Source organism: Psammomys obesus, unplaced genomic scaffold, assembly GCF_907164565.1.
Source record: "Psammomys obesus unplaced genomic scaffold, mPsaObe1.curated_primary_1811, whole genome shotgun sequence".
Lineage (NCBI taxonomy): Eukaryota > Metazoa > Chordata > Mammalia > Rodentia > Muridae > Psammomys > Psammomys obesus.
The window spans coordinates 1,934,046-1,961,871 of NW_026596051.1; the positions used below are offsets into that span (position 1 = coordinate 1,934,046).

A 27,826-nucleotide genomic window follows, 5' to 3' on the forward strand; every position below is an offset into this window, starting at 1 on the left:
TAAAGCCTTGGGAATGAATTGTAGCAGACCACTACCGTCTATCAACCAAAAGCATATCATAAACTATCCTTACCTAAAGCCCATGGTACAAGCGTCCCCTGCTTTGCTGTAATCTACGTATCTCCTGTTCTCCCCAAGAAAATGCCTGAGAAATGCTTTCTTTGTCTTTTGTTCTTTGATTGTTGTGCAATTGCTTTTATACTGAAACATGTTTTTCAGGCCAACTTGAATCAATGCTCCCTGGCCATAGTAATTATTACTTAGTTCAAAATAAACGCTGTCTTAGTCCCACTGAGATGATGAGATGACAGTTGTTTTACCTTTACAGTTTCCAGCAACTATTAGCTTATTAAATTAATGTTTTCCCACATTTTATTTTTCTATGTATGTAACACATCTATGAACTAACATTTTTATTCCCTTCATTTTTTATATTCATATTATTTTCTCATTATATCGAATAACACACCATCACTTGAATCTGAGAAATATGCAGTTTAAGTTGTAAATTCAATAATAATCTGCTACTGCACTTGATCTCGTTACTGCCTCACGTACTACCTTCCAGCCTCTTTTCCAGGGAAGAGTCCTGCAATTTCTCCTAGGCTGGATGAAGCTGAAAGCAGACTTTCTCCTTGGAAAACTTAGGGTTTCCCTAGCCTGAAGCCGCCTTGGGAACTAGCACAGCGGCCCGCCTCCGTAACCCCGCCCTCAAACTGAATCAGCCAATCACTGTTAGAATCAGCAACCCCGCCCTTAGGCGGAAGCAGCCAATGAGCGGCAGCGTCTTTTGCGCGCCCTACTTGCAAAGATGGCGGTGCCCGCTGTCTCGCTTGTTTGCAGAGCTGTTGCACAGATCTTCCGTAGCACAATGTGAATGCGGCGAGAGGACGGTGCCACAGGAATGAGCCGGCGAAGGAAGCTTGCGGACAGCCCTGCCCGGAGGAGCACGCCGCGCAGGGCGGCCGCGGAGAGCCTCTGCTCGGCGGTGGAGCCGGAATCCCGGTCGTCCAGGGCGGCCCGCGACTCCCGGCTCTGCAGGGCTGCAGCGCGGCTCCAGCGGCGGGAGCATCGCCGGGCGGAGGCCGAAGGCGGGCGGAGCCCCGGGGGTGAGGACCGGGCCGGCGGGAGCGCGGCGGGGCGCAGCCCGGAGGTGGGCCGGGCCGGAGGCTTCCTCCGCGGAGCGCGGTCCCCGGGCGGGACTACCCTGGTTCTGGGCGGGCTCCGCTCCCTGGGCCGTACCGGAAATCAGGCACTTGCACCTCCGCCTGTGTTTGTTTTTGCGATTATTTGCTTTACAGAAAGGGCCATCTCAGCTTGCTCCCGGAACTTGCTAGGTGCAACATCCGGTTAGGATAGCAAACCAGTGGGGCGTTTCTTCCTGATAACTTTTGGGGTTCAAGATTTCTAACTAAATACAGAGTGACCCATAACCTTTCCTGGAGTGCGTTCTTAACATACAACGTCTCTCACCTTCCTCTGCTATGACTGAACAAACCTGGGAAAGAACAGTAACATTATAAAAATCAAGTGATTTTAGACAGAACTTTCCTAGAAATAAATCACTAATGTGTTCTGGAATGGTTTCAGGAGAAACTGTGTAGATTTGATAGGAGGGGATTACGAGGATTTAACTGGGGTTTCTGTTGGGATACATTTGACATTTGCCGAATGTCTGCTGGCAGCATGGTGGTGATAGGAACTCACTGACCAGGTGGTATTATTCCTGGGTCTGTGGAATTTTCGAAAAACACTTCCTAACTACAGTGTTCATCTTATGAAATATTGAAACATTTCCATTGTGGTTAAAGTAATTGTCTTTAAGAGACTAGTTTTATATTGGACATAAACCTTGTGTAAACTATTATTTGACTTTAGCTCTTATTGAAGTAATGCTTAAACGTGACAATTGCCATTTTATACAGAAAAGTATGTGACACCAACAAGAGTTGTGAAAATGGATTTGCTATCCTGTCCCTTCAGTTCTCCAAGTGATCCAGATGGACAGACCGATATCTTCTGGGATCAGAATTCTCCAATGACAAAACAGTTAGGTAATATGTTTGTTTGTTTGTTTGTTTGTTTTTATGTGATTAGGTGTTTGATGAAGGATTACTGTTTGTAAATTTTGTTTTGATTTGTTTTTTTGTGTATGTTTGTTTGTTTGTTTTTCCAGACAGGGTTTCTCTGTGTGACCTTGGATGTCCTTGAACTCATCTGTATGGTTCCAGGCTGGCCTGGAACTCCCAGAGAACCGCCTGCCTCTGCCTCCCCTGTGCTGGGATCAAAGGCATACAATGCAGCCACAACCACCCAGCTGTGTTTGTGACATTTTAGTCTGGTAACATAGAAAACTTTAATAGAGTGTTCCCTGTTTTTTGTTTTTGTTTTTTTTTTTTTAATTTCATGTATGATTTTCTCTAATATCCACGATGTTATTGTGGAATCATTTAAGTTGCACAGCTTATGATCATTTCCTAAAAAGTGATGGCTGATTTTAATATTCTTGGTCTAAAATATAGAAATGTCTGTCTCATTAGGTAAAGGAAGAAAGAAACAGATTTCCAGTACATGCAGTGATGAGATTTCACATATTGTTAATCGAATTGCTCCCCAGGTAAATAAGGCGCGTTTCATGATTTGTAAAACAGGAGAAAATGTGTGCTGCATGCTTGTGTGGTGCTTCCGTATTGAAAATAGCGTACTTAGGGCAACAAAGCCTACATTTAGCCTTTCTGTTTTTCAGTGCATGTCTTGAAAACAGGAACAAACTATAGAATGAGTAATATAGTCATCCCTCAGTATCCTTCAGTCATGGTCATATGACCTCTTTGGATACTCAGATTGGCAGAGTCTGAAATTCCTTATATAAGGTGGTATGGCTTTCATGGTAACCTGTGCATATCGGCCCATATATGTAATATGTATATGATATATGTAATATGTATATGATACATACATACGTATCGTACATAATTTATGTATATATACAGAATATATATATGTGATATATATGATATATGTATGTAATATATATTTTATATATACATATAATATATATACGTATATACTTTGTATATATTTCTTTTGGTAGTGCTGGTTTGAGTAGAACTCAGACCCACGTACTCATGCTGGGCAGTTGTTCTCCCACTGAGCTATGCCTCTACCCCCTCTCATATATTTAAGTCATCTCCAGGTTATTTATTCTTTAAATAATGTGGTTAGTTGCTATGCTATTCTGAAGTTCTAGTGTTTGTTTGTGTTAGTGTTTGTTCACTGTCTGTAGTACAAATTTTCGCTTTTGCAGTTGTTCTTCTTAGTAGTCACTGACTTATAAAACCATCAAGAAACACTAACATTGGGGCAATCTTTGGATTTAGATGTAAGCCTCCTGAAGCCTCTTCTGCTGTGGCTCCCAGTGAGTCAGTTAAATGCTCCTAACCTCAGGTTATTCAACCATAAAGTAGAATGGCCTTGCTCTCTTATTAGGATTCAGTTATAATAAACTATGGAGTACTATAAGGTTGTTAATTATGGTTTACTTTTTGTAATGGATTCATTTTCTTTACAAAAACCTGTTTTATCATTGGAGAATTCCGATCCCAGAAGGTATCACTGCTGAGCATTTGCCAGCAAAAGTGAGTCCCTGGGTTTGAGTTCCAGCACTACAAATAGACACACATAAACACACACACGTGTGTGTATGGGAGGTAATGCACAGGTTACCATGAAAAAGCACACCACTTAATATTTGTGCTGCTTAAGTGAAATAAAGTTTCAATCATTTAACACAAGGGGTGCAGTAAATCATATTCCTTGTATTGATCCTGTCACTGTTAGTAAGAAATATGGGCCCAGAACATAAACTGTTACGAGTTTTTTTTCTTTCTTTTCCTTACATACACGTACATTTACATTTCTAAAAGTGTGCATGTGTGTGTGTGTATTTGTAGTTTGTTGTATATTTCATTATTTATACAACTTTATATATACATACATGAGCTCCCAAACCCACAGCATGTATGTGGAGGTAAGAGGTTAACTTGGAGGCGTCAGTTCTATCCTTCCACGATGTTGGTCTCAGAGAATGAACTCAGGTCATCAGGCATGGTAGCAAATACCTTTACATGCTGAGCCTTTTGCCAGCTCTTTTTTTTTTCTTATTTAGCATTTAAATTCAAAGAATATCTAAGTTTTGCTTAATGTTGTCTTTGAAGAAATTGTATTTTTAATATGCCCTATATTAACTATCCACAGCTGCCACTGATCCAAAATGGGGTTATAAGGAATCATCATGTCCAAAGAAAGCAGATAGGAAGTGAGTGCAACTTTTCTCTGTGGCTGTAAAAGTCCAGAGGTAATCAACAGTCAGTACAGCCTTGTAGCAACTAGCTTGGCTTTCCATGTTGTCATGCCGTAGGATTCATCGTATCAGCTCTTCGTTTCTTCACTGCATTTATGCCGTAGTTTGTTACTGTATATGTTAACAATAAGTCTGTCTTCATTAACCAAATCAAAGAAGCACAATCAAGCATGTTCTGGCTGAGCATCCTGGTTAGTGATACACGGTTGAGTGTACTGTTGGCTCCTTTACTAAGTGGGCTGGAAATCACCCACTTAGTGAAGACATGACAGCAGTGCACAAGTGGTGAACTGAGTCAAAGGAAATACGTTAGGATTATTCAAGTCAGTGTCTTCTGAGCATTCTTGAAGCAGGTCATTCTTGGCAGCATTAAGATCTCTTCACAATACAGATATTTGGGATTTCCTTAGTTATCTTCAAATCATTTAATTTCCTCCAAATGGCTTCAGATTTCAGCTTCTAAGACATGCATTTGCATATTAGACAGTCATTCCCTTTTCTGTAGTAGTATCTTCTGTGGTGTTTAAGTTGATATCTTTATTTTCATCATTTATCCAACTTCATACGGTGTGCTTAGTAAGTCGAATCGAAGGCTTCGATAACTTGTATGGCACCTAGAATGTACTTAGGAATGAGTGGCTTATATAGTAATCATAATTTAAAATAAGAACCTAGAAGTAGTACATAAACACACAAGACACTTGAGTAGATACATAAATTCGTCACTTTTTGAAACTTTGTATGAATTTAATTTTCTTGTAAGTGGACAAATTCATAATTAAATCATTAATGTTATTTAAGAGTGTTGTTCAAACAAATCAGAAAATATTGAGTCTACCAAAATTAACTTAAGTCTATTATTTTATGAAACTAAAGTTATGTAGAGTCAACTATACATAAAGAAAACTACCTGTTGATTCACTACCAAGTTATAGAGATCTTTTTACCCAAACCTTCAAGTAAGTAAATATAAAAATGTCCTTTCTTTTTTTAAAAAAAGTTTTGTTTTCTGGGGATGTGTGCATGCAGGTACACACTTTGTAAAATTTTAAGGACAACTTGTTTTAACCCATTGAGCCCTCTCCCTGGCTCAGCTCTAATTAGAATACCCTGAATCTAGTAATGAGGCAATATTTTTTTAATTTTATTTTTTTCTTATCAGTTACATTTTATTAACTCTGTATCCCAGCTGTATCTCGCTCCTTCATTCCCTCCCAACCCCACCCTCCCTCCCTCATCTCCACCGTGCCCCTTTCCAAGTCCACTGATGGGGGGGACCTCCTCCCCATTCATCCGATCCTGTTTTATCAGGTATCTTCAGGACTGGATGCAAAGTCCTCCTCTGTGGCCTAACAGGACTGCTCCTCCCTTGGGGGGTGGGGAGGCCAAAGAGCCAGCCATTGAGTTCCTGTTAGAAATAGTCCTTATTCCCCTTACTACGGGAAACCAATTGGTTACTGAGCTACCAAAGGCTACAGCCGAGCAGAGGTTCTAGGGAGGCAATTTTTTTAACCTGTATGATCTTTCTAGTTACTATAAAGAAGTAAAGATTGATTAGGCAATTTGGTTTGCCAGTTTAGTATATAACAGTGGTTCTCATCCTTCCTAATGTTGTATGACTCTATAATACAGTTTCTCATGTGGTAGTCACCTCCAGCCATAAATTTATTTTTTGCTACTTATATTTTATTTGCTACTTATAATTTATTTATTTTTTGCTACTTCATAACTGTCATTTTGGTTATGAATCATAATTAAATATTTTTTGGAGATAGGGAATTGCCAAAGAGGTTGTGACCCACATGTTGAAAACCAGTAGTTTATTGTATAAAACTCATTTCATAACTATCTTTGTGATTAAGTGACTAAAAAATACACAAAAATATCCTAGTTTAAGTGACTCTTCATTTTAAGTTTTTGTGTGTTTGTCCATTCTTAGCTCTAGCTTTCAATGTGCTGTAAAATCTCTAATCAGCTTTGACATCACTTCTATCCATGTTCTCAGTTTAAGTCATTATAGAGCTCCTGGTGCACGCCTGTAATCCCAGCACTCAGGAAGGCAAAGGCTGGTGGATCTCTGAGTTCAAGGCCAGCCTGGTCTACAGAGTAAGTCTAGGACAGCTACAGAAAGAATTCTGACTATATTCTTATTTTCAGGTCTGATAGTTGCACAGTTTATTTATGGTTTTATGAGCATACTAAAATAACTGAAATGTTATTTTTCCTTTGATAAAATGTTCTTTTGTATGTATATAACATCAAAATGTATTTGATAGGCAATGTAGTTCAAACCTAGGTTTTTTATAAATACAGAATTCCTAAGGCTGAATATTCCTTGTTTTCTTGTGGGAGCATAAATGAATCATAGCTTCTGGCTTATTGCCTTTCTCCAGCTTTTCATTGTTGGAGTTTGTTGAGTGACTACCACAGAATTCTTCTCCCTTTCCATCTAGACTCACTCTTCTTCTCTCTTCTTGGGGAGGGGAATGTTTGCTTTATGGTGCCGTTACGCTTCTTTTTTCTTCTCTCTTTCAAAGGTTGAAAAACCAGTAACAAACTCCATGCTGGGTGTGTGGATTGGTGAAACTGCTATTCCTTGTACTCCTAGTGTAGCAAAAGAAAAGTCGAGAGTGAAAATCAGCTGCACAAAGTGAGTTCAAACTTCACCTTCTGTAATTCAGTGAGGCATATATTCTTACATTTTAGAGATTGAAATAAACTGAGATAGTAAACTCTTTTGTTTTGATACATAAAATTCTAGAGCTAAAAATGTTATTCTAAGAGTTAAACTTTGGTGTTTTGTCATCACACCAAAATATACTAAAGGATAATTGATTAATTCTTAGACAGCTTTTCAACTAAAATGTTTCAATGTTGTTTTAATAGGTTGAAAACACAAAATCGAGAAAAAGAACTTATAAAATTGGCTAAACAGTTTGATAAAAATATGGGAGAACTTGATGTGATTCAGGAACAAGATGGGAAGGATCCTGATTTTATCCAGACAACTTTAGAAGTGGGACATTTGTATAATCATAAAGATTCTATACAGATGGAGTCAGGAGATACCGTTCCTGAAGTCAGCTGTGCGCTAATAAAGAAGCAAATGGAAGGAAACACTGGGATATCTGTGTCAAAGGATCAAGACAACAGTGAGAAACCCTTTGACCAAAATGTTGAAGCAGACCTTAATGCTATTTTTGATGGCTCCACTCAGATGTGTAGTGGACAGCTAAGCCAAGATCTGTCAGATGCTTTCCTGAACCATGGTAAAACTACCTTTGGAAAGGAAAATGCCTTAATAAAAGAGGAAATCATTACTGCTGAAACTCTGAAACTACAGGTCACTGAAAACCTGCTAAATAAAACTCCAGTATCACCTTCCTCTCAAGTACATACTGCTGTAATGATCAAATCATGTGTGACTCCCTGTGCTAAGATGGCAGAAGCATCTAATAAACATCTTGATGAGTTGACTACTCATGATTTTGAGGATGACTGGGAAAGCTTACTAGGCAATGATCCATTCATTATGGAAAATGCTGAAATGCTTGACCTCTTACCTTCTACAACTGCGCAAGCTTCTGGTCAGAAGGCAGTTAGTACATTTATTGGTAAAAATGATACAATCACATCAAGAGCAAATACGAATCTAGAAAGGTTAAGAGATTCAAAAGTAACACTGGGTCTTCCTTCAGAGACTTGTAACAGAGAATTGCTTAATGCTGGACAATATAGATTCTCACCACATCCAGGTAACGAAGCCAGGAAGTTACCATTCACTGGAAATAGAGTGAGGTTTGAGAAATCTGCCAATAACATTGTTAGTAAAAACGGAGATTGTCTTTCTGTCTCTAATCTTACAGGAGTAAAAGAAGATGGTCGTGGAAAGTGTGCATTTAATGTGCATGCCTCTGACAAGTCTGGTTTATACACAAAATTCCCTAATGAACAGAAAAACAGGGTCAGTGTTAACCTGCCTTTGAAAGCACCTACTAATACTTACCGCTTTGATTCTGTATCCCTGGGCAAAGAAAACAGTGTTTGTAACATAAATCAGACTCGTGGGCCAAAATTCAGTTCTTCCCTTGATGACTGGAATGATCCGCTGTTGGCCAGTGAAATGATTAAAGCATGCCATCAGTTAGAGACTACCTGGGAAGCAGATGATGTAGATGATGATTTGCTGTATCAGGCATGTGATGACATTGAAAGACTAACTCAGCAAGAAAACAAGGGCAACAACAAGTCAGAAATTATAAATAACACTTCCAGACATGGATCCAGAAATACTTCTGCTTCATCAAAACAAGGAAGTCAGTTGACACCATCTAAATACTGGAATCTTGTTGACTTTGCAGCACCATCATCTTTAACAAATAAATCACAGATAAATAAATCTGTGACGGTGAAGAAAAGAGACTCCAGTGGAGACTGTCCCAATATTTTGGATGCTACCACACATTTTTCTATGTCCTCTAAGAATTCGAGTATACCGGTACAGGTGGATAGCTCAAAATTTGTTCTTGCAGAGAGTTCAAGTTTTAATGTTAGTTTGGGTCCTGCGAGCACAGATATTGCTGCTAATGTGAAGCCAAGTATACATCAGCCATCTCACAACACCTTAACAAGTGAAGTTCAGAATGACAACAGAGTAGTGAAGTTTTCCAAATACTCCTTTAAGACCAAAAATCCTCAGGTTCTTTCTCAGTTAAATCAAAATTGTATAGCAGGAAGTGTGCCTGTTAGAAACCTCTTGCAGGATTTAGGAAAAAAGGAAACTGTCAGCTCACTGCTTGAAGATAATCAACAGAGATCTTCAATGAAGTATTCGGAGTCTTTGACATTGTCTTCCACAGGTATGTATGAAATCATTTTCTTTGAAATGTATTAATACTAGTTATTGGTTTTCACTAGCAGGTACTAACTAGCATCTGATATAAAATTCAGTGGCTGTTGTGACAATTTATGAGTTCTTTGATGCAACTTTTTTTGTAGTTCTTCCAATCCATCTTTTCTCTGATTTTTATTCTTCCAATAAATTCATTAATCACACTTCAAAAATTGTGTCTTGAAACTCTTCACCTTAAAATACTGCTATCAGAAACTCCTGCCCATTGCTTGTATTTTAAAGTGTCTTACCTGATTTCTAGTAGTTCAAACAGATCTTACATTATTATCATTGATCCGTATTGAATTGGTTTTTATAAAGGATGAGAGACATTTATCATTTAAGATTTTTGTTTGTCCTTCAACTTTAAAGGATAATTTTGCTCTGTCTCTTTCTCTCTCTATGTGTATATAGTAATGTTGGTTGATGGGCCTTTTTTTCCCTGCTATTCTGGGAGGTTTATCTTTGCATGTAACTTAGTACTTTTGTCTGCTTTCAATGTTTCTTTCCCTAGATTTCGGGAATTTTCTTCTTTAATTCTATTGAGGGAGCTTTAAATGCCTTTAGTATGTTCCTCTCTTAAACTATGTAAATGTTTAGGCTTGGTCTAAGGTATTACATGTTGTGATCATTTTTAAATTGCTTTTGGAATGTAATTGCTGAGAAATTATTTCACCTCTTTTATCTTCAAGTACTTATGTTCTTTGTCTTGAAGGATTTTTCTATGCATATAAAAAGGTGTGTTTCTATATCTACTGATTTATTTAAATAGATGGGTGGGATGATACATGCTTAATTTTGTATTTCCTTAATAAATTAGAGCTGTCAATTCTTGCTAGTGCCTGTAGGTTTCCTTTAGTCCTTCTAGTGTCAGCAAAGTGTAAATTGTTCCTTGTTTGTATTAGATAAGAATTGTTTTTAAATTTATGGAGCTTGGGTTAGGTGTTTGGTTTGTTTGCAATTACAACAGTTTAGTAGAAATTTTCCTTTTATACAGGTTTCTGAACCTTGTGTGATTATATTTGCTCATTCCTAAAAATATGATGTAAAAGAATGTTATGAATTTTGACAAATATTACCAAATTTCCTTCCAAAAAGCTAGATAAATTGTGATATTTATTAGTACTGACAATGAATATTTGTCTATGTTACAGCCTAATGTCTCTTGAAACGTTAAAAATTGTTATCAGTCTATTATAGTTGTAAATATTGTAAGTTTATTTTAAAGTGACTACTATAATTAATTGGGTGAAGTTTCTGAAATGAATTTACTGCATATTCTTTGATTTTAAGTACAGACTTATCTCTGTCTTCATTTTTTCGTAGATGTATAATTTGCCTTTTTTCCTAGTAGTTTCCTTGAAGATGTGCATATTACAACATAAGGGCTAACCAGTAAGTTTTACGTAAATGTATATTAGGGTTATGGTCCTAGATACTATGCATCATTTAAGAGAGTAGTTTCTAATCTAAAGCTTCAACTTAGTAATACATGCATACACACACACACACACACACACACACACACACACACAAAACAGAGAGACACTTAAAAATTTTCTGCATGATACATTCTCCAAATAAAAATAAGTTAAAAATGGCCAGTGTTGCCAGGTCTTTGTGATAATTAACTCAGTCCTGTGTGCACAATAATACTTAAGATGTGACTACGTTGAAACTCTTTATAAAGTTCATGTGACTTCTTCTGTAAAGATGGGTTCTATCACTACATGTGACACCTTCCATAAGGATAGGTTCTGTAGATTGACAAGCTCATGTTAAGGGTCCCAGGAAGTATATGGTGTGGTCAGCACATATAGTGCCCGGGTCGCCAGGCAATTAACCGTGGCAGCTCCCAGTCTTCGGGGCAGATAGCAGGTTATGCATCCCTTCCTTCCTTTGAAGGAACAATCCTGTGAGTTTAAGATACCTGTTCCAAGGAACTTATCTGTGAGCGCAAGGACTTCTGTGCTTCCCACACAATTGGATTCGAAAGATTTCATTCTGTCACTCTAATCTTTTTCTAGTATCTGAAATGTAAAACTTGTGACTCTTTTAATTTTTTGAAAGTACTTTTTATTATTCATCTTCCTGTCATAGCTATTTGGAGTCTTTTGGTTTGTTTTGTTTTGTTGAGACAGGGTTTCCTTTGTGTAGTCCTGGAGGTCTTGGAACTCACTTTGTAGAGCAGGCTGGCCTCAAACTCAAGAGATCAGCCGGCCTCTGCCTCCTGAGCTCTAGGATTAAAGGAGTACACCACCTCCTTTGCCTTCCTCTTTTTTTCCTAGACCATTACACAAAATGGCCTTGAATTCAGTGTGTAGCTGCAGGCAGTGTTTACAGATAGTCTTTTCCCTCTCATCTCCAGAGTATTTGCATTTCAAGCATAACCCACCACTCCCAGCTATATTTAATGGATTGATAGACAGTTTAATTCATAATGTTTTTACCATTTATCAATATTTATATAACATTTAAAAGCTCATATTAAAGAAATTTGTATAGTCATAGGTTTTAATCAACTTAAAGTTTTGTCATACTTGAATGTGGGCATTGGGTGGGTCCTTGGCAACCTCTTCACCTAGAATCATTCTATCATGTAATTGTATATGTAATAGTTCTGTTTAATAGTCAAACCAGCGTGATGAAAAAGCAAAGCTTGTATTACATATTAAGAATGACTTATAGGTTATAAGATTAATTCCTATGCTTTGTTTTAATTTTTAGATGAAGAAGAGAGAAATAGGAAGTATTCTCCTGAAGAAATTCAAAGAAAAAGGCAGGAAGCACTGGTTCGAAGAAAGGCCAAAGCACAGGCATGGCCTCCTGTGCATTCCACTCCAGTTTCACTGCTTTGATGAAATTTGAGTTAGATGGTTTCACAACTACTGATAACTATCTGTGATAGGACTTTTGTTCTTGATTTCTCTGTGAGAAATTTAATGCTGACTTAAAGCATGAGCTTCTACTTTATTATTTAATAAATCAGTGTTTACGGTGGTAAATGAAACTTACTCAGATATATGTGAATTATGTATAAGTTCTGAAAAGTTATCACTTATGTATATATAGAGGGGAAAGGTCTTTATTAAATATGACAGATATCATCAAAAATAGACAGCTGTAAAATATCTGTAGAAAGGCTTTCTGTAATCAAAGATTAAAAGTACTAAGTAAACAGCAACTTAGTTTTGAATTATCATTTACAATTACTTAAGTTTTGTTATACATTGCCATGTTTTAATTAATATCCCCATATTCTTAGTGGCCTTGCTGAAAAGTAAAGAACTTCTTGTTTATTTTAAAGAAAATTGTTTTTAATTGCTAGCCAGAAGTAGGTTTAAGTTTTAAGTTTTCTAACATGTGATTCAATTTGAAAACATTTTACTATTAGGAAAACCACAGAGTTGCAATAAGTCTAGTTTATTGGAAAAAGATTAAATTACATAAGTAATAAAGCATCATACACATTTAGAATTTTTGTAAGCACATATCCTCTGATCCAGATTCAGGCTATTCAAGCTCTTCTTTTTGTGTGAGTATTTGTGTTTGAATCAGGGTCTTGCTATGCGGTCCAGACTAGCCTTGAACTCTGTTACCCAGATGGCCCCAAACTGACTCCTGCGTCAGTCTCCTCAGTGCTCTAAATACACATGTATGTCACCATGCCCAACTCATGGTGTTAATTTTAAAGTCACAGACATGTTAAACCTGTGCCTATGTTAGAATGATTTTCCTGAACATCTAAATAGTTGCATGACTTGCTTCAGTCTATTAGTACTTAATAATTTGAGGGACTATTAACACTTAAATGTAATCTAAAGCACATTAAAGACTGCTTATTAATGTTGCTTATATACATTCTTTTAAAGAGTTAACTAATCTTTCCAGGATTCAAAATTAGACTTTCTACGCTCAGTTTGTTTATTATTGTAATTTTCCTTCTAATTAATTATTTAACTTGACTTTTTTTGCCTTTGTCATCCCTGCCCCCTCTTTGTGTTTTCAAAATGAGCCAGTAATAAAAGCCTTAACCAGAGGGGAGGCATATGGCAGTAAAGATGCTTATATTTTCTAAGTGGCTTTTAAGAGACATGAAGAAAATTACCGATAGGAAGCACTGAATCTTGGTGTTCACTACTGTTGAGGTGTCCGAGAGCTGTGACAATCTGAGAGCTATTATGTATCATTTTTCAAATGTTATTTTTATACACTAAAGCTGATTTCAGTTGTTCTCTCATATCAAGAAGTGTATTATAAAGACCTAAATAAATGCTGCACATTATTATGTGAGAAAGTGAAGAGACTTACAGTGAGCCTTCAGTCTGCTTTAAGTTTCTCTCTTTGCTCAAGTTCTCCCATCACTCGTTTTCTGTAGAATTATTTAAGTCCTTTATACTTAGCCTGGTGAGTTTGTTTCTTTGAAACTTACACCTGACCATCATTAGGCACTGGTTTTACTTTCTTTAAAATGAGCACCTTTCTATGAGTCTGGCCTTCCTGTCTAGTGATGCCTACACAAAGCCTGATTGAAAACTGGTCATCTTGTAGCAACATGGAAATTTCACATTTTGGAAAAATTATCCTTTATGAGCCAAATCATTTCCTCCTTTAGTAACACCAGAGCACCCCTTCCAGGGCTGGGTTTGGGAATAATCTCCAGCTTTCAAAGCCTTCTCCAGGGTTTATAGTCAGAATAGTGAAGCTTGTCCAGCAGGATGACTGTGACCCCACTGCCCTCAGGTGGTGACCAGTGTGCATCTTCATCTGTGTGTATTTCTGGTGTCTGACTGGGAGTAGAAGGGTGTGGATAACAACACCTTCAAGTCCCTGCCTTCCTGTGTTTCTCATGGACCAGGATTGCTGTAGAACTGCGCCTCACACCCTCGTCTACAAGAGTTTCATGTGCAGCAGTAGCCATGTTGTATTCAACACCAATCAAAACTTGTGTGAATGATGCCTGTGGTAGGACATTCCATTTGCAGCACCTACATCTGAGAGGTTTTAAAGTACCAGAGGTCTAAGGAATACAAGTCAAACATTCACTGATGATTAATCCTCAAGAAATCTATTTTTAAAATAATTCAAATCTTAAGATGTGGTGTGTGTAATGTTACCACTTATTAGAGATGAAAACAAATATACGAGGATTAATGTGCTTATTTATATCTTCATAATTAAATCTTGCCTGAGTAGTACTGTAAGACACGTTTTTTTACAGTCTTATTTCTCTGCTGTAGCCAATGTTTCTGTAAAGAGGAAACGTGTAGTTTGCACATTACATTTGTACTTTTAGTAATTCCATATGTCAGGAAAATTAAGAAAAAGTGGCTGTTCACAGATGTGTCTTGTAAGCACTGGCTCTGGAGGGACAAGTTGCTGATGGGCAGAAGAGATAGGTCAGATCGATTCTCCTGGTTCATACTTCTGTATGTTAATAGCTTGTTGGTTAGCTATTAAGGTACTAAAACTGATAAATGTCTATGGGGACATTTTATAATAAAACTAGTTATGATTTGAAAAAAGAAAAGATCAGGCGGAAACAAGACTGAATCCCATCAGGGCAAACACCAATATCTGCGGCTTGTGTTGAACCGTGGAGCTGGCAGTAGAATTAACTACGTGGGCTCCAAAGGTGGGAGCCCACACCTGTACCCCACTCCGTGACTGCAGCTCTTCTCGGTGTATGTCCCAACATTCTGGCATCACCAAGCCCCTGCAGATCCTCTCTACCCTTTCAGGGCCTTATTTCAAGGATCTTGGCGCTGCCAGGTAGCCCAGCCTCAGCCACTTTGGAGCCCTAATGCAAGACCAGGGATCTCGGTCCTGCATCTTTCACGCTTGTAAAACTAGCCCAATGGGATGATGTAGGCACTCTCCGCTGCGAGTTCAGAATAGGGCCTGGACCCTGTGGGTCACAGTTGCCTGCACTTCTGTGTGCTCACTCAAGGGAAAAACCGGAGATTTTCCAGAAACCCTTCTGCGGCATTCTCAGTTTAGCCTCTTTCAAACCAGTTTGAACTTTAATAAAATGGATTCCTCACTGGGTAGAGACTTCCTCTGCACAGCTTTCCTGTTGTGCCACAGCATTGTCAAGTGTGTCTTTAACAGTAACAGCTTTTGTTTTGTTTTTCAAGACAAAGTTTCCCTGTATATCCGGACTCTAGACCACACTGGCCTCGAACTCACAGAAATCCACCTGCCTCTGCCTTGCTAGTGCTAGGATTAAAGGCTCACACCACCACCACTAGGCCCAATAGTTGCTTTCTAAGTTGCCTTCCCTGTAAGGTTAAAATAACACTGTTTTCCTCACCAAATTGCACACCGGCTGTTTGACCTAGATCAGAACAATAAGCAGTAGCCATGTAACGATTTGAACACTACCCTGTCTCGAAATTTCTTCCGCCAAACAGAATAGGTCTTTACTCCTGCATTCATCTTCATTCCAGTTCTTGGGCCTTGGCAGAATGCATCCATTTATTCATTCATTCATCTACCTGCCTATCTACCTATGTTTAAATTTGACAGAGTATCATACAAATGGTCTTTAACACCATTTCAGTTGGAGCACTTGATCTCTGAAGGCTGATGAGCTGGGTCCCTCTGTCTGTATTTCTCTTAGCATTTTATTTTAGTCTTCTAAACTCTCATTACATTGGGCCATTAAAGTTTTGTTTCCAGTATGCTAGGACGTTTCTAGTACAGCGTTCCAATTTCTGAATTCTTCCCAAATATCTGGTTCGTGGTCACTTTATCACAGCAATGCCTCTAGTATTGATGTCAATATTCTCTATTAGTTACTTTTCTTCTTGTTACTAAACAACTGACAAGCAATTTAGGAAGGGTTTATTTACATTACTAGGAGATAATGTGTCATAGCAGGGAAAGTTCACTTCACAAGGCAGCTGGGTAGCTGGCCATTTTGTCTCCAGAGTCAAGATGAAGACTGAATAAAAGATAGAACCAGTCTGTAAGCCACCAGGAACCCCCACCTCCATACCCACTTTCTCTGACAGGCTTTGGTAGGATCCCCTAGGTACACCTGCATTCCAAACACTCTTGGTAAGTACTGTCTTTTTTATGTGGATGTTTGTTCCTTGTATCCCTAGTCTCTCCAGGACTTTTATCATAAAGAGATGTTAGATTTTTGTCAAAAGCCTTTCCTGTATCTAATGAGATGATCATGTGGTTTTCGTCTTTCAGGCTGTTTATGTTGTAGATTGTGTTTATTGATTTACATATATGGCATCATCTCTGCATTTCTGAGATGAATCCAACTTGATCATGATGGATAATATTTTTTATGTGTTCTTGGATTCCGTTAAAACATAATTTGTTGAGATTTTTGCATCTGTGTTCATGAGACATTTGCCTGTAATTTTTTGTTGTTGTTAGATATTTGTTTGGTTTTAGTATCATAGTAATAGCTTTGTAAAAAGAATTAGGAAATATCCCATCCGTTTCTACTTTGTGAATTAATTTAAGGAGTATTGGCCTTAAATTTCCATTGATGGTCTGGTAGAATTCTGTTTCTACTTCATTGATTTCAGCTCTGGAGTCACTTATTTCCTCCCATCTATTCTTTTTTGGTTATTATTTCTTCTTGTTCTAGAGGTTTCAGGAAGTATGCTTTCAGTTATTAATATGAGTTCTTACCAGTTTTTCTTCTGTCGCACTTAGTGTTATGAACTTGCCTCTTAGAACTGCTTTTCTTATGTCCCATAGGTTTAGATATGATGTGTTTTCATTTTAATTAAATCTAAAAAGTTTTTTAACTTTTTTCTTAATTTCTATCTTGCCCACTTTTTCATTCAGTGATGAGTTGTTTCGTTTCCACGTGTTGTATATTTCTGTTAGTTCTTTTTTTCATATTTAAACTTATTTTATTCTTTATTAATTATACTTTATTCACTTTGTATCTCCCCTGTGGTTCCCTCCTTCCTCCCATCCTAGTCCCTCCCTTCCTCCACCTTCTGCATGCATGCCCCTCCTCAAGTCCACTGATAGGGGTGGTCTTCTTTTCCTTCCTTTTGATCCTAGTCAATTAGGTCTCATCAGGAGTGGCTGCATTGTCTTCTTCTGTGGCCTGGTAATGCTGCTTCCCCCTCAGGGGGAGGTAATTAAAGAGCAGGCCAATCAGTTCATGTCAGAGACAGTCCCTGTTCCTATTACTAAGGAACCCACTTGGACACTGAACTGCCATAAGCTACATCTGTGCAGGGGTCTTAGGTTATCTCCATGCATAGACCATGGTTGGAGTATCAGTCTCAGGAAAGACCCCTGTGCTCAGATTTTTTGGTTCCTGTCCTCTCCAGATCTTACTGTTTCCCACTTCTTTCATAAGATTCCCTGCACTCTGTCCAAAGGTTGCCCATAAGTCTCAGCATCTGCATTGCTAGTCTGCAGGGCAGAGCCTTTCAGAGGTCCTCTGTGTCAGGCTCCTGACTTGTTCCCTCTTTTCTCCTTCTTCTGATGACCATCCTCTTTGCCTTTCTGGATAGGAATTGTGCATTTTATCAAGAGTCCTCTCTCTTGGTTAGTTTCTTTAGGTGTACAAATTTTAGTAGGTTTATCTCATATTATATGTCTATATGAGTGAGTATATACCGTGTGTATCTTTCTGCTTCTGGGATAGCTCACTCAGAATGATCTTTTCTGGATCCCACCATTTGCCTGCAAATTTCATGATTTCCTTTTTTTTTTTTTATTGCTGAGTAATATTCCATTGTGTAGATATACCACAATTTGTGCATCCATGCCTCCACTGAGGGGCATCTGGGCTATTCTGTTATTTCTGTTGATATTCAGCTTTAATCTGTGATGATCATACATGGTTCAGGATATTATTTCATTTTCTTATATCTGTTGAGATTTGCTTTGTGACCTAATATATGGTCAGGTTTGGAGACTGTTCCTTGAGCTCCTGAGAATAAATTTTATTCCTTAGTGTTTAGGTAGAATGTTCTGTAGATTTCTGCCAGGCAGGTCTATTAGAATTACGATGTTATTTAAATCTAGTATTTCTATGTTTAGTTTTTGTCTGGGTGACCTGAGAAGCAGGTATTAAAGTCACCCACTATCATTGTGTGAGGGTCAATATATTATTTCAGCTGTAGTAGGGTTTCTCTTATGAACTAGAGGGCCTTTCTATTTGATATATCAATGTTTAGGACTGTAGTTCCTCTTGGTTGATTTTTTTTTTCCCCCTTTGGTGAGTATGTAGCATCTTTCTTTATCTCTCTGGTTAGCTTAGTTTGAAGTAAGATATTGAAAGATATCTTATTTTGAAAAGATACTGTAAGATATTGGTATCACATAACTTGTTTTAATGAAAGAAAATCCAAACTCATTGATTTTACCAATAAAGACTCAGGAGCCAGATCCTGGGGTGAAAACCTGCTAGCTCAGAGAGGGAGAGAAAGCACTGTTAGGGTCCTAGGTTTACTGAAGAAAGACAGCAGACTCAAGTAGTTTGCAAAAGCAGAAAGAGTTTATTCTGAAGAGAATTTCAGCATGCTGGGGTCACCACCCTCACAAAATGATGGCATCTCAGAAGAAAGCTCAATTTAAAGACAGTTAGGGTATTTCCCAGTGTAGTTAGGTAACCTTTAAGCTAATAGCGACCTAGGGAGTATTTGTGTATTTGGGATTGGTCAAGCATTTGAGAATTTTCCAAGGGACCCTTCAAGGCAACTGAATCCTTGTGTTTGGCTCAAGCTCCAGTGCTGACCTCTAAGCTGACCGATTGCCCACGACCAGTGGTTTCTCCAGGAGTTTCTCAGAAAAAGAAACTTAGGCCTAGTCAGACAAAGTGTAAACTGAAGCCCGTCATGGAGTCAGGATAGCCAACTAGATAGACACTAAATCTGCTCCAGCTTATCCAAGCATCAACCATGTACAACCAGAATTGGTTATGGCTGTCCAGGATGGTATGCCAGTAGACCCCAGATCTCTCAGCTATGTGACCTCAATTGGTGTCCATGGAGTCTACGTAACTCCTATTAGGATTGGCTGGCTCCTTGGAATTAAGTTCTCTCAGAACCCTGCTGATCTTCCTATTCAGCTGACATCCCAGAGGAATAAAAACCAAAGCTAAAAAGCTGAAAGCCCAAGAGCTTGCTATCTCAGCTGACAGCCCAGGAAGTAAAAGGCAAAGAGCTAAACAAACAAACGAAAAAGCTAAAGTGCTAAAAGTGCCCATCCTCTCCATGCAGTCTTAAATACTCTTCTTTCTAAGTCAAGACTTTCTCTTAATTCCCGTCAGTTTATTACTTGCTCGGCCTCTTGACCTAGGATTAAGTTTATTAAATCTTGTGTATAGAATGCTCAAAGATTAAAGTTTTGTGTTAGGGCTAAGCTACCTCATAATCACCTGTTTACAATAAACAGAATTAAAGGTGTGTGTTAGGGCTGCACTACACCCAACAAAAGACAGGTTTTTACAGTTCACAACCTCAGGGATCACAGTAGGATCAAATATCCTGCAACATACAACTTTAATCCCAGCACTCAGAAGACAGAGGCAGGAGGATATCTGATTTCGAAGCCAGCCAGGTATACAAAGCTAGTCAGGGAAAGCCAGGGCTCTGTTACACAGAGAAATCCTGTCTCAAAAAACAAACAACAAAAACCTTAAAATAGCCACATCTGCTTGCATCTAGGGTCCATTTCCTTAGAATGCCTTTTCCATCTTTTTACTGTGAGGCAATGGCCATCTTTGATGGTAATGTATGTTTCTTCGATGCAGCAGAAAGCACTAAGTACTAAGAAAGATCTCAACGTAATGGTCTTGTCCTTTAGAAACTGGAAAATATGAATAAAAAACAAAGTAGAAGAAGAAAGGAATAAAGATTAAAATTTATTTGAGAAAATGTAAAAAGAAAACCATTGATTGATAATACCAAATATTAGTAATTTGGAACATTTTAATTACCAATTTCAAGAATAAGAGCCATGGCATTACAAAAAGAATGCTGAGATGAAAATTAGCAATAATTTTATACAAATAAATTCTGCAACATGGCTACAGGGGAAATCCCATAAAGAGATAAAAATGACCATCATTGCCTCAAGAATAAACAAGATAATCCAAATATCCCTACGCTGATAATAGAAGGAAAGAACTTCCTATAATAGTTTTATCTTTCTCTGGATATTTTAAGAAATATTTTGGGCAGAAGTAACACAAATTCTAGATAATCACTTTATTAGAATTAAATAGAACTATGCTTCATAATTCTGCAAGGAGAGGATTATCTTGATAGTAAAATCTGAAAGAATTTAAGAAAAAAATGACAGATTTTTGCCATATTCTACAAAGGAAACATTTTAAAGGTCTTAATAATTGAAGAGATAAACAAACCAGAAATTAAATAAAGAAACAGTAACTCTGACAGAGGTCATGAATCAAATGGACCTCACAGACATTTACAGAACTTTATACCCAAACACAAAAGAATTTACCTTCTCAGCACCTCATGGAACTTTCTCCAAAATAGACCATATAGTTGGTCACAAAGCAAGCCTCAACAGATACAAGAAGACTGAAATAATCCCTTGTATCTTGTCTGATCACCATGGAATAAAGCTGGACTTCAACAACAACAACAGAAATAGCAAAAAGGCTACACACACATGGAAACTGAACAACTTGTTACTAAATGACAGCTGGGTCAGAGAAGAAATAAAGAAAGAAATTAAAGTCTTCCTAGAACTCAATGAAAATGAAGACACAACATACCCAAACTTGTGGGACACAATGAAAGCAGTGCTAAGAGGAAAGTTCATAGCACTAAGTGCCTTCAAGAAGAAATTCGAGACAGCTCATTCAAGCAACTTAATGGCCCACTTAAAAACCCTAGAAAAAGAAGAAGCAGACACACCAAAACAGAGTAGATGGCTGGAAATAATCAAACTCAGGGCTGAAAATCAATCAATTAGAAACAAATAAAACAATTCAAAGAATCAATGAAACCAAGAGCTGGTTCTTTGAGAAAATCAACAAGATCGACAAACCCTTAGCCAAGCTAACTAAAAGGCAGAGAGACATCACCCAAATCAACAAAATCAGAAATGAAAAGGGGGACATAACTACAGACACTGAGGAAATCCAAACAATCATTAGGACTTACTTCAAAAGTCTATATGCCACAAAATTTGAAAATCTAAATGAAATGCACAATTTTCTTGATCGATTTGACTCACCAAAGCTGAATCAGGACCAGGTAAATCAATTAAATAGTCCTATATTCCCCAAAGAAATAGAAGCAGTCATCAAAAGTCTCCCATCCAAAAAAAGCCCAGGACCAGATGGCTTCAGCGCAGAATTCTACCAGACCCTCAAAGAAGAGCTAACTCTAGTTCTCTTCAAACTATTCCACAAAATAGAAACAGAAGGAATATTACCAAACTCATTCTATGAAGCCACAGTCACCTTGGTACCTAAACCTCACAAAGACTCAACAAAGAAAGAGAATTTCAGGCCAATCTCCCTTATGAACATTGATGCAAAAATACTTAACAAATACTTGCAAACCGAATCCAAGAACACATCAAAGATATTATCCACTATGACCAAGTAGGCTTCATCCCAGGTATGCAGGGGTGGTTCAATATACGGAAATCCATCAATGTGATCCACCATATTAACAAACTGAAAGAAAAAAAAAAAACACATGATAATCTCCCTAGATGCTGAAAAAGCATTTGACAAAATCCAACATCCATTCATGTTTAAAGTACTGGAGAGATCAGGGATACAAGGCACATATCTAAACATAGTAAAGGCGATATACAGCAAGTCTATAGCCAACATCAAACTGAATGGAAAGAAACTTAAAGCAATCCCACTGAAATAGGGAACAAGACAAGGCTGCCCACTCTCTCCATATCTCTTCAACATAGTGCTGGAAGTCCTTGCTATACCAATAAGACAGTTGAAGGAGATCAAGGAGATACAGATTGGAAAGGAAGAAGTCAAATTATCACTATTTGCAGATGATATAATAGTATACATGAGTGACCGCAAAAATTCTACCAGGGAACTCCTACAGCTGATAAGCACCTTCAGCAAAGTGGCTGGATACAAAATTAACTCAAAAAAATCAGTAGCCCTCCTGTATACAAAAGACAAAAGGGCTGAGAAAGAAATTAGGGAAACAACACCCTTCACAATAGCCCCAAATGACATAAGGTACCTTGGAGTAACCCTAACCAAGGAAATCAAAGACTTTTTTTTTTTTTGGCTGCCAAAATCTTTGTTTTTTTTTTTTTTTTTTGTTTTTTTATTTTATTTTATTTTATTTTTCTTTTTAGTTAGATTTTGTTAACTCTGTGTCCCAGCTGTATCCCGCTCCCTCATTCCCTCCCCAACCCCACACTCCCTCCCTGGTCTCCTCCCTGCCCCTTTCCAAGTCCCCTGATAGGGGAGGACCTCCTCCCCTTTCATCTGACCCTGTTTTATCAGGTATCTTCAGGGCTGGCTGCAAAGTCCTCCTCTGTGGCCTAACAGACTGCTCCTCCCCTGGGGGGGGGTGTCAAACAGCCTGCCCTTGAGATCCTGTTAGAAATAGTCCGTGTACCACTTACTTTGAAAAACTACTTGGTTACTGAGCTACCACAGGCCACATCCGAGCAGAAGTTCTAGGTTATATCCATAGATGGTCCTTGGTTGAGTGTCAGTCTCAGAAAAGACCCTGTGCCCAGATATATTTGGTCCTTGTAGAGCTCCTATCCTTTCCATATCATACTAACTTCCCTTCTTTCATATGATTCCCTGCACTTTGCCGAGGGTTTGGTTATGAGTCTTAGTGTCTGCTTTGAAACACTGCTAGGTAGAGTCTTTCAGATGCCTTTTGTGGTAGACTCCTGTCATAAGTTCAATGCACATCCCATTTGTCTTTCTAAATGAGGATTAATCACCTTCGCCTGTGTCCACTTTCTTGATTATCTTCTTTAGGTGTATAGATTTCATTATGTTTATCATGTCTTGTAGGTCTATATAAGCGAGTATATACCAAGTTTGTCTTTCTCCTTCTGGGATACTTCACTCAGAATGATCTTTTCTAGATCCCACCACTTGCCTGCAAATTTCATGATTTCCTCCATTTTGATTGCTGAGTAGTATTCCATTGTGTAAAAATACCACAATTTCTGTATCCATTCCTCCGTTGATGGACATCTGGGTTGTTTCCAAGTTCTGGCTATTACAAATAAAGCTGCTACGAACATGGTTGAACAAATGTCCTTGTTGTGTACTTGAGCAAATTTTGGGTATATACCTAGGAGTGGTATAGCTGGGTCTTGAGGTAGCACTACTCCTAGTTGTCTGAGAAAGCGCCAGATTGACTTCCAGAGTGGTTGAACCAGTTTACATTCCCACCAGCAATGGAGGAGGGTTCCCTTTTCTCCACAACCTCTCCAGCATGTGCTATCACTTGAGTTTTTCATCTTGGCCATTCTGATGGGTGTAAGGTGAAATCTCAGGGTTGTTTTGATTTGCATTTCCCTAATGGATAATGAGGTTGAGCATTTCTTTAAGTGTTTCTCTGCCATTCGGTGTTCCTCTTTCGAGAATTCTCTGTTTAGCTCTGTTCCCCATTTTTTAAGTGGATTACTTGGTTTGTTGCTTTTCTGCTTCTTTAGTTCTTTATATATACTTGATATTAGCCCTCTGTCAGATAAAGGGTTGGTGAAGATTCTTTCCCAATCTGTAGGCTGTCTATTTGTTTTGATGACAGTGTCTTTTGCTTTACAGAAGCTTTTCAGTTTCATGAGGTCCCATTTATTGATTGTTGCTCTTAGAGCCTGTGCTGTTGGTGTTCTGTTCAGGAAGTTGTCTCCTGTGCCAATGAGTTCTAGGCTGTTTCCCACTTTTTTTTTTCCAGCTGATTTAGAGTATCTGGTTTTATGTTGAGGTCCTTGATCCACTTGGAATTTAGTTTTGTGCAGGGTGATAAATATGGATCTATTTTCATTTTTCTGCATGTAGACATCCAGTTGGTCCAGTACCATTTGTTGAAGATGCTGTCTTTTTTCCATTGAATGGATTTGGCTTCTTTGTCAAATATTGAGTATTCATAGGTGTGTGGGTTTATTTCTGGGTCTTCTATGTGATTCCATTGATCCTCCTTTCTGTTTCTATGCCAATACCATGCAGTTTTTATTACTGTTGCCCTGTAGAACAGCTTGAGATCGGGAATGGAGATACCTCCAGATGATCTGTTGTTGTACAGGATCGTTTTGGAGATTCTGGGTTTTTTGTTTCTCCATATGAAGCTGAGAATCTTTTTTTCAAGGTCTGTAAAGAATTGAGTTGGTATTTTGATGGGAATTGCATTGAATCTGTAGATTGCTTTTGGCAGGATGGCCATTTTCACAATGTTAATCCTACCAATCCATGAGCACGGGAGATCTTTCCATCTTCTGAGATCTTCTTCAATTTCTTTCTTCAAAGACTTGAAGTTTTTCTCAAACAGGTCTTTCACTTGCTTGGTTAGAGTCACACCAAGGTACTTTATGTTATTAGTGGCTATTGTGAAGGGTGTTGTTTCCCTAATTTCTTTCTCAGCCTTTTTGTCTTTGGTATACAAGAGGGCTTCTGATTTTTTTGAGTTGATTTTGTATCCTGCCACTTTGCTGAAGGTGTTTATCAGCTGAAGAAGTTTTCTGGTTGAATCTTTGGGTTCGCTCATGTATACTATCATACCATCTGCAAATAGTGACACTTTGACCTCTTCCTTTCCGATTTGTATTCCCTTGATCTCCTTTAGTTGTCTTATTGCTCTGGCTAGGACTTCAAGTACAATGTTAAAGAGATATGGAGAGAGTGGGCAGCCTTGTCTTGTCCCTGATTTCAGTGGGATTGATTTAAGTTTCTCTCCATTGAGTTTGATGTTGGCTATAGGCTTGCTGTAGATTGCCTTTACTATCTTTAGGTATGTGCCTTGTATCCCTGATCTCTCCAAGACTTTAAACATAAATGGGTGCTGGACTTTGTCAAATGCTTTTTCAGCATCTAAGGAGATGATCATGTGGTTTTTCTCCTTCATTTTGTTTATGTGGTGGATTACATTGATGGATTTCCATATGTTGAACCACCCTTGCATTCCTGGGATGAAGCCTACTTGGTCATGGTGGATGATATCTTTGATGTGTTCTTGGATTCGGTTTGCAAGTATTTTATTGAGTATTTTTGCATCAATGTTCATAAGAGAGATAGGTCTGAAGTTCTCTTTTTTTGTTGGATCTTTGTGTGGTTTAGGTATCAAGGTGACTGTGGCTTCATAGAATGAGTTTGGTAGTGTTCCTTCTGTTTCTATTTTATGGAATAGTTTGAGGAGAATTGGTGTTAGTACTTCTTTGAAGGTCTTGTAGAATTCTGCGCTGAAGCCATCTGGTCCAGGGCTTTTTTTGGAGGGGAGACTGTTAATGACTGCTTCAATTTCCTTGGGAGATATAGGACTATTCAGTCTTTCTACCTGATCTTGACTTAATTTTGGTAGATGGAATCTGTCAAGAAAGTTATCCATTTCATTTAGATTTTCAAATTTTGTGCCATATAGGCTTTTGTAGTATGACCTAATAATCGTTTGGATTTCCTCAGTGTCTGTAGTTATGTCCCCATTTTCCTTTCTGATTTTGCTGATTTGTATGATTTCTCTCTGCTTTTTAGTTAGTTTGGCTAAGGGTTTGTCTATCTTGTTGATTTTCTCAAAGAACCAGCTTTTTGTTTCATTGATTCTTTGGATAATTTTATTTGTTTCTAATTGATTGATTTCTGCCCTTAGTTTGATTATTTCCAGCCGTCTGCTCCTCTTGGGTGTATCTGCTTCTTTTTTTTCTAGGTTTTTCAGTTGGGCCATTAAGTTGTTTGTATGTGATGTTACAGATTTCTTCTTGTAGGCACTTAGTGCTATAAATTTTCCTCTGAGCACTGCTTTCAATGTGTCCCATAAATTTGGGTATGTTGTGCCTTCATTTTCATTGAATTCTAGAAAGTCTTTAATTTCTTTCTTTATTTCTTCCTTGACCCAGCTGTCATTGAGTAGTAAGTTGTTCAGTTTCCATGTGCGTGTCGGCTTTTTGTTGTTTCTGTTGTTGTTGATGTCCAGCTTTAGTCCATGGTGGTCAGATAGTATACAAGGGATTATTTCAATCCTTTTGTATCTGTTGAGGCTTGCTTTGTGACCAACTATATGGTCTATTTTGGAGAAGGTTCCATGTGGTGCTGAAAAGAAGGTGTACTCTTTTGAGTTTGGGTGAAAAGATCTGTAGACATCTATTAGGTCCATTTGATTTAGGGATTCTGTGAGTGCTTTTATTTCCCTATTTGGTGTCTGTCTGGTTGATCTGTCCCTTGATGAGAGTGGGGTGTTGAAGTCTCCCACTATTAAGGTATTAGGATCAATGTATGATTTAAGCTTTAATATTGTTTCATTTACGAATGTAGGTGCTCTTGTATTTGGGGCATAGATATTCAAAATTGTGATGTCCTCTTGTTGGATTTTTCCTTTGATGAGAATATAGTGGCCCTCCTTATCTTTTTTGATTAACTTGGGTTGAAAGTCTATTTTATTAGATATTAGGATGGCTACTCCAGCTTGTTTTCTGGAACCATTTGCTTGAAAAACATTTTTCCAGCCCTTTACTCTGAGGTAGTGTTTATCTTTGTTGCATAGGTGTGTTTCTTGGATGCAACAGAATGTTGGGTCCTGTTTCCGTAACCATTCTGTTAGCCTGTGTCTTTTTATTGGTGAGTTGAGTCCATTAATATTGATAGATAATATTGACCAATGCATGTTAGTTCCTTGTGTAATGGAGTCGATGATCTTACCTTGTTTCATTGCTTGTTTTCTTTTCATTTTTGTTGGGACATTATCTGTATGCCCTGTTTTCTTGGGTGAATTCGTTTTCGTTGGATTGGAGTTTTCCTTCTAGTATCTTCTGTAGGGTTGGTTTGCTGTATAGATATTGCGTAAATTTAGTTTTGTCATGGAATATTTTGTTTTCTCCATCTATGTTGATTGAAAGCTTTGCAGTGTATAGTAGTCTCGGTTGACATTTGTGATCTCTTAGAGTCTCCATGATGCTTGCCCAGGCCCTTCTGGCTTTCATAGTTTCTGATGAGAAGTCTGGTGTGATTCTGATAGGTCTACCTTCATATGTTACTTGGCCTTTTTCCCTTGCTGCTTTTAATATCTTTTCTTTGTTCTGTAGATTTAGTGTTTTGACTATGATGTGACGTGATGTGTTTCTTTTCTGGTCTAGTCTATTTGGTGTTCTGTAGGCCTCTTGTATATTTATGGACATCTCTTTCTTTAAGTTGGGAAAATTTTCTTCTATGATTTTTTTGAAAATATTTTCTGGACCTTGGAGCCTGGAGTCTTCTTTTTCATCAATTCCTATTATTCTTAGATTTTGTCTTTTCATAGCATCCTTGATTTCTTGGATATTTTGTGATTGGAATTTTTCTGATTTTACTTTTTCTTTGAGAGAAGTATCAATTTCTGCAAGTGTGTCTTCAGCTCCAGAGATTCTCTCTTCCATCTCTTGTATTCTGTTGGTGATGCTTA

At 38.0% G+C, this 27,826-nt stretch overlaps 1 protein-coding gene across 4 annotated transcripts; it reads left to right on the forward strand.

The window, feature by feature from the left end:
• Positions 1–795: 795 nt before the first annotated feature.
• Positions 796–13,556, forward strand: Etaa1 (ETAA1 activator of ATR kinase). 4 transcript variants are annotated; one of them, XM_055624275.1, is made up of 6 exons: positions 796–1,109; positions 1,926–2,054; positions 2,541–2,617; positions 6,901–7,013; positions 7,250–9,222; positions 11,982–13,556. In XM_055624275.1, the coding sequence occupies exons 1-6, from the start codon at positions 878–880 to the stop codon at positions 12,110–12,112; spliced, it is 2,655 nt and encodes an 884-aa protein (XP_055480250.1). In that variant the 5' UTR covers positions 796–877; the 3' UTR covers positions 12,113–13,556. The 4 variants fall into 4 exon arrangements, with proteins under 4 accessions (XP_055480250.1, XP_055480251.1, XP_055480253.1 ...); XM_055624276.1 differs by lacking the exon at positions 11,982–13,556 and adding an exon at positions 10,581–11,280; XM_055624277.1 differs by lacking the exons at positions 796–1,109; positions 1,926–2,054 and adding an exon at positions 2,229–2,341.
• The last annotated feature ends 14,270 nt before the right edge of the window (positions 13,557–27,826 follow it).

Coding starts and splice junctions, on each gene's coding strand:
- Etaa1 (XM_055624275.1), top strand. CDS start 878: ATGCGGCGAGAGGACGGTGCCACAGGAATGAGCCGGCGAAGGAAGCTT. Junction 2,618..6,900: donor TTAATCGAATTGCTCCCCAG/GTAAATAAGGCG, acceptor TCTCTTTCAAAG/GTTGAAAAACCAGTAACAAA. Junction 7,014..7,249: donor GTGAAAATCAGCTGCACAAA/GTGAGTTCAAAC, acceptor TTGTTTTAATAG/GTTGAAAACACAAAATCGAG.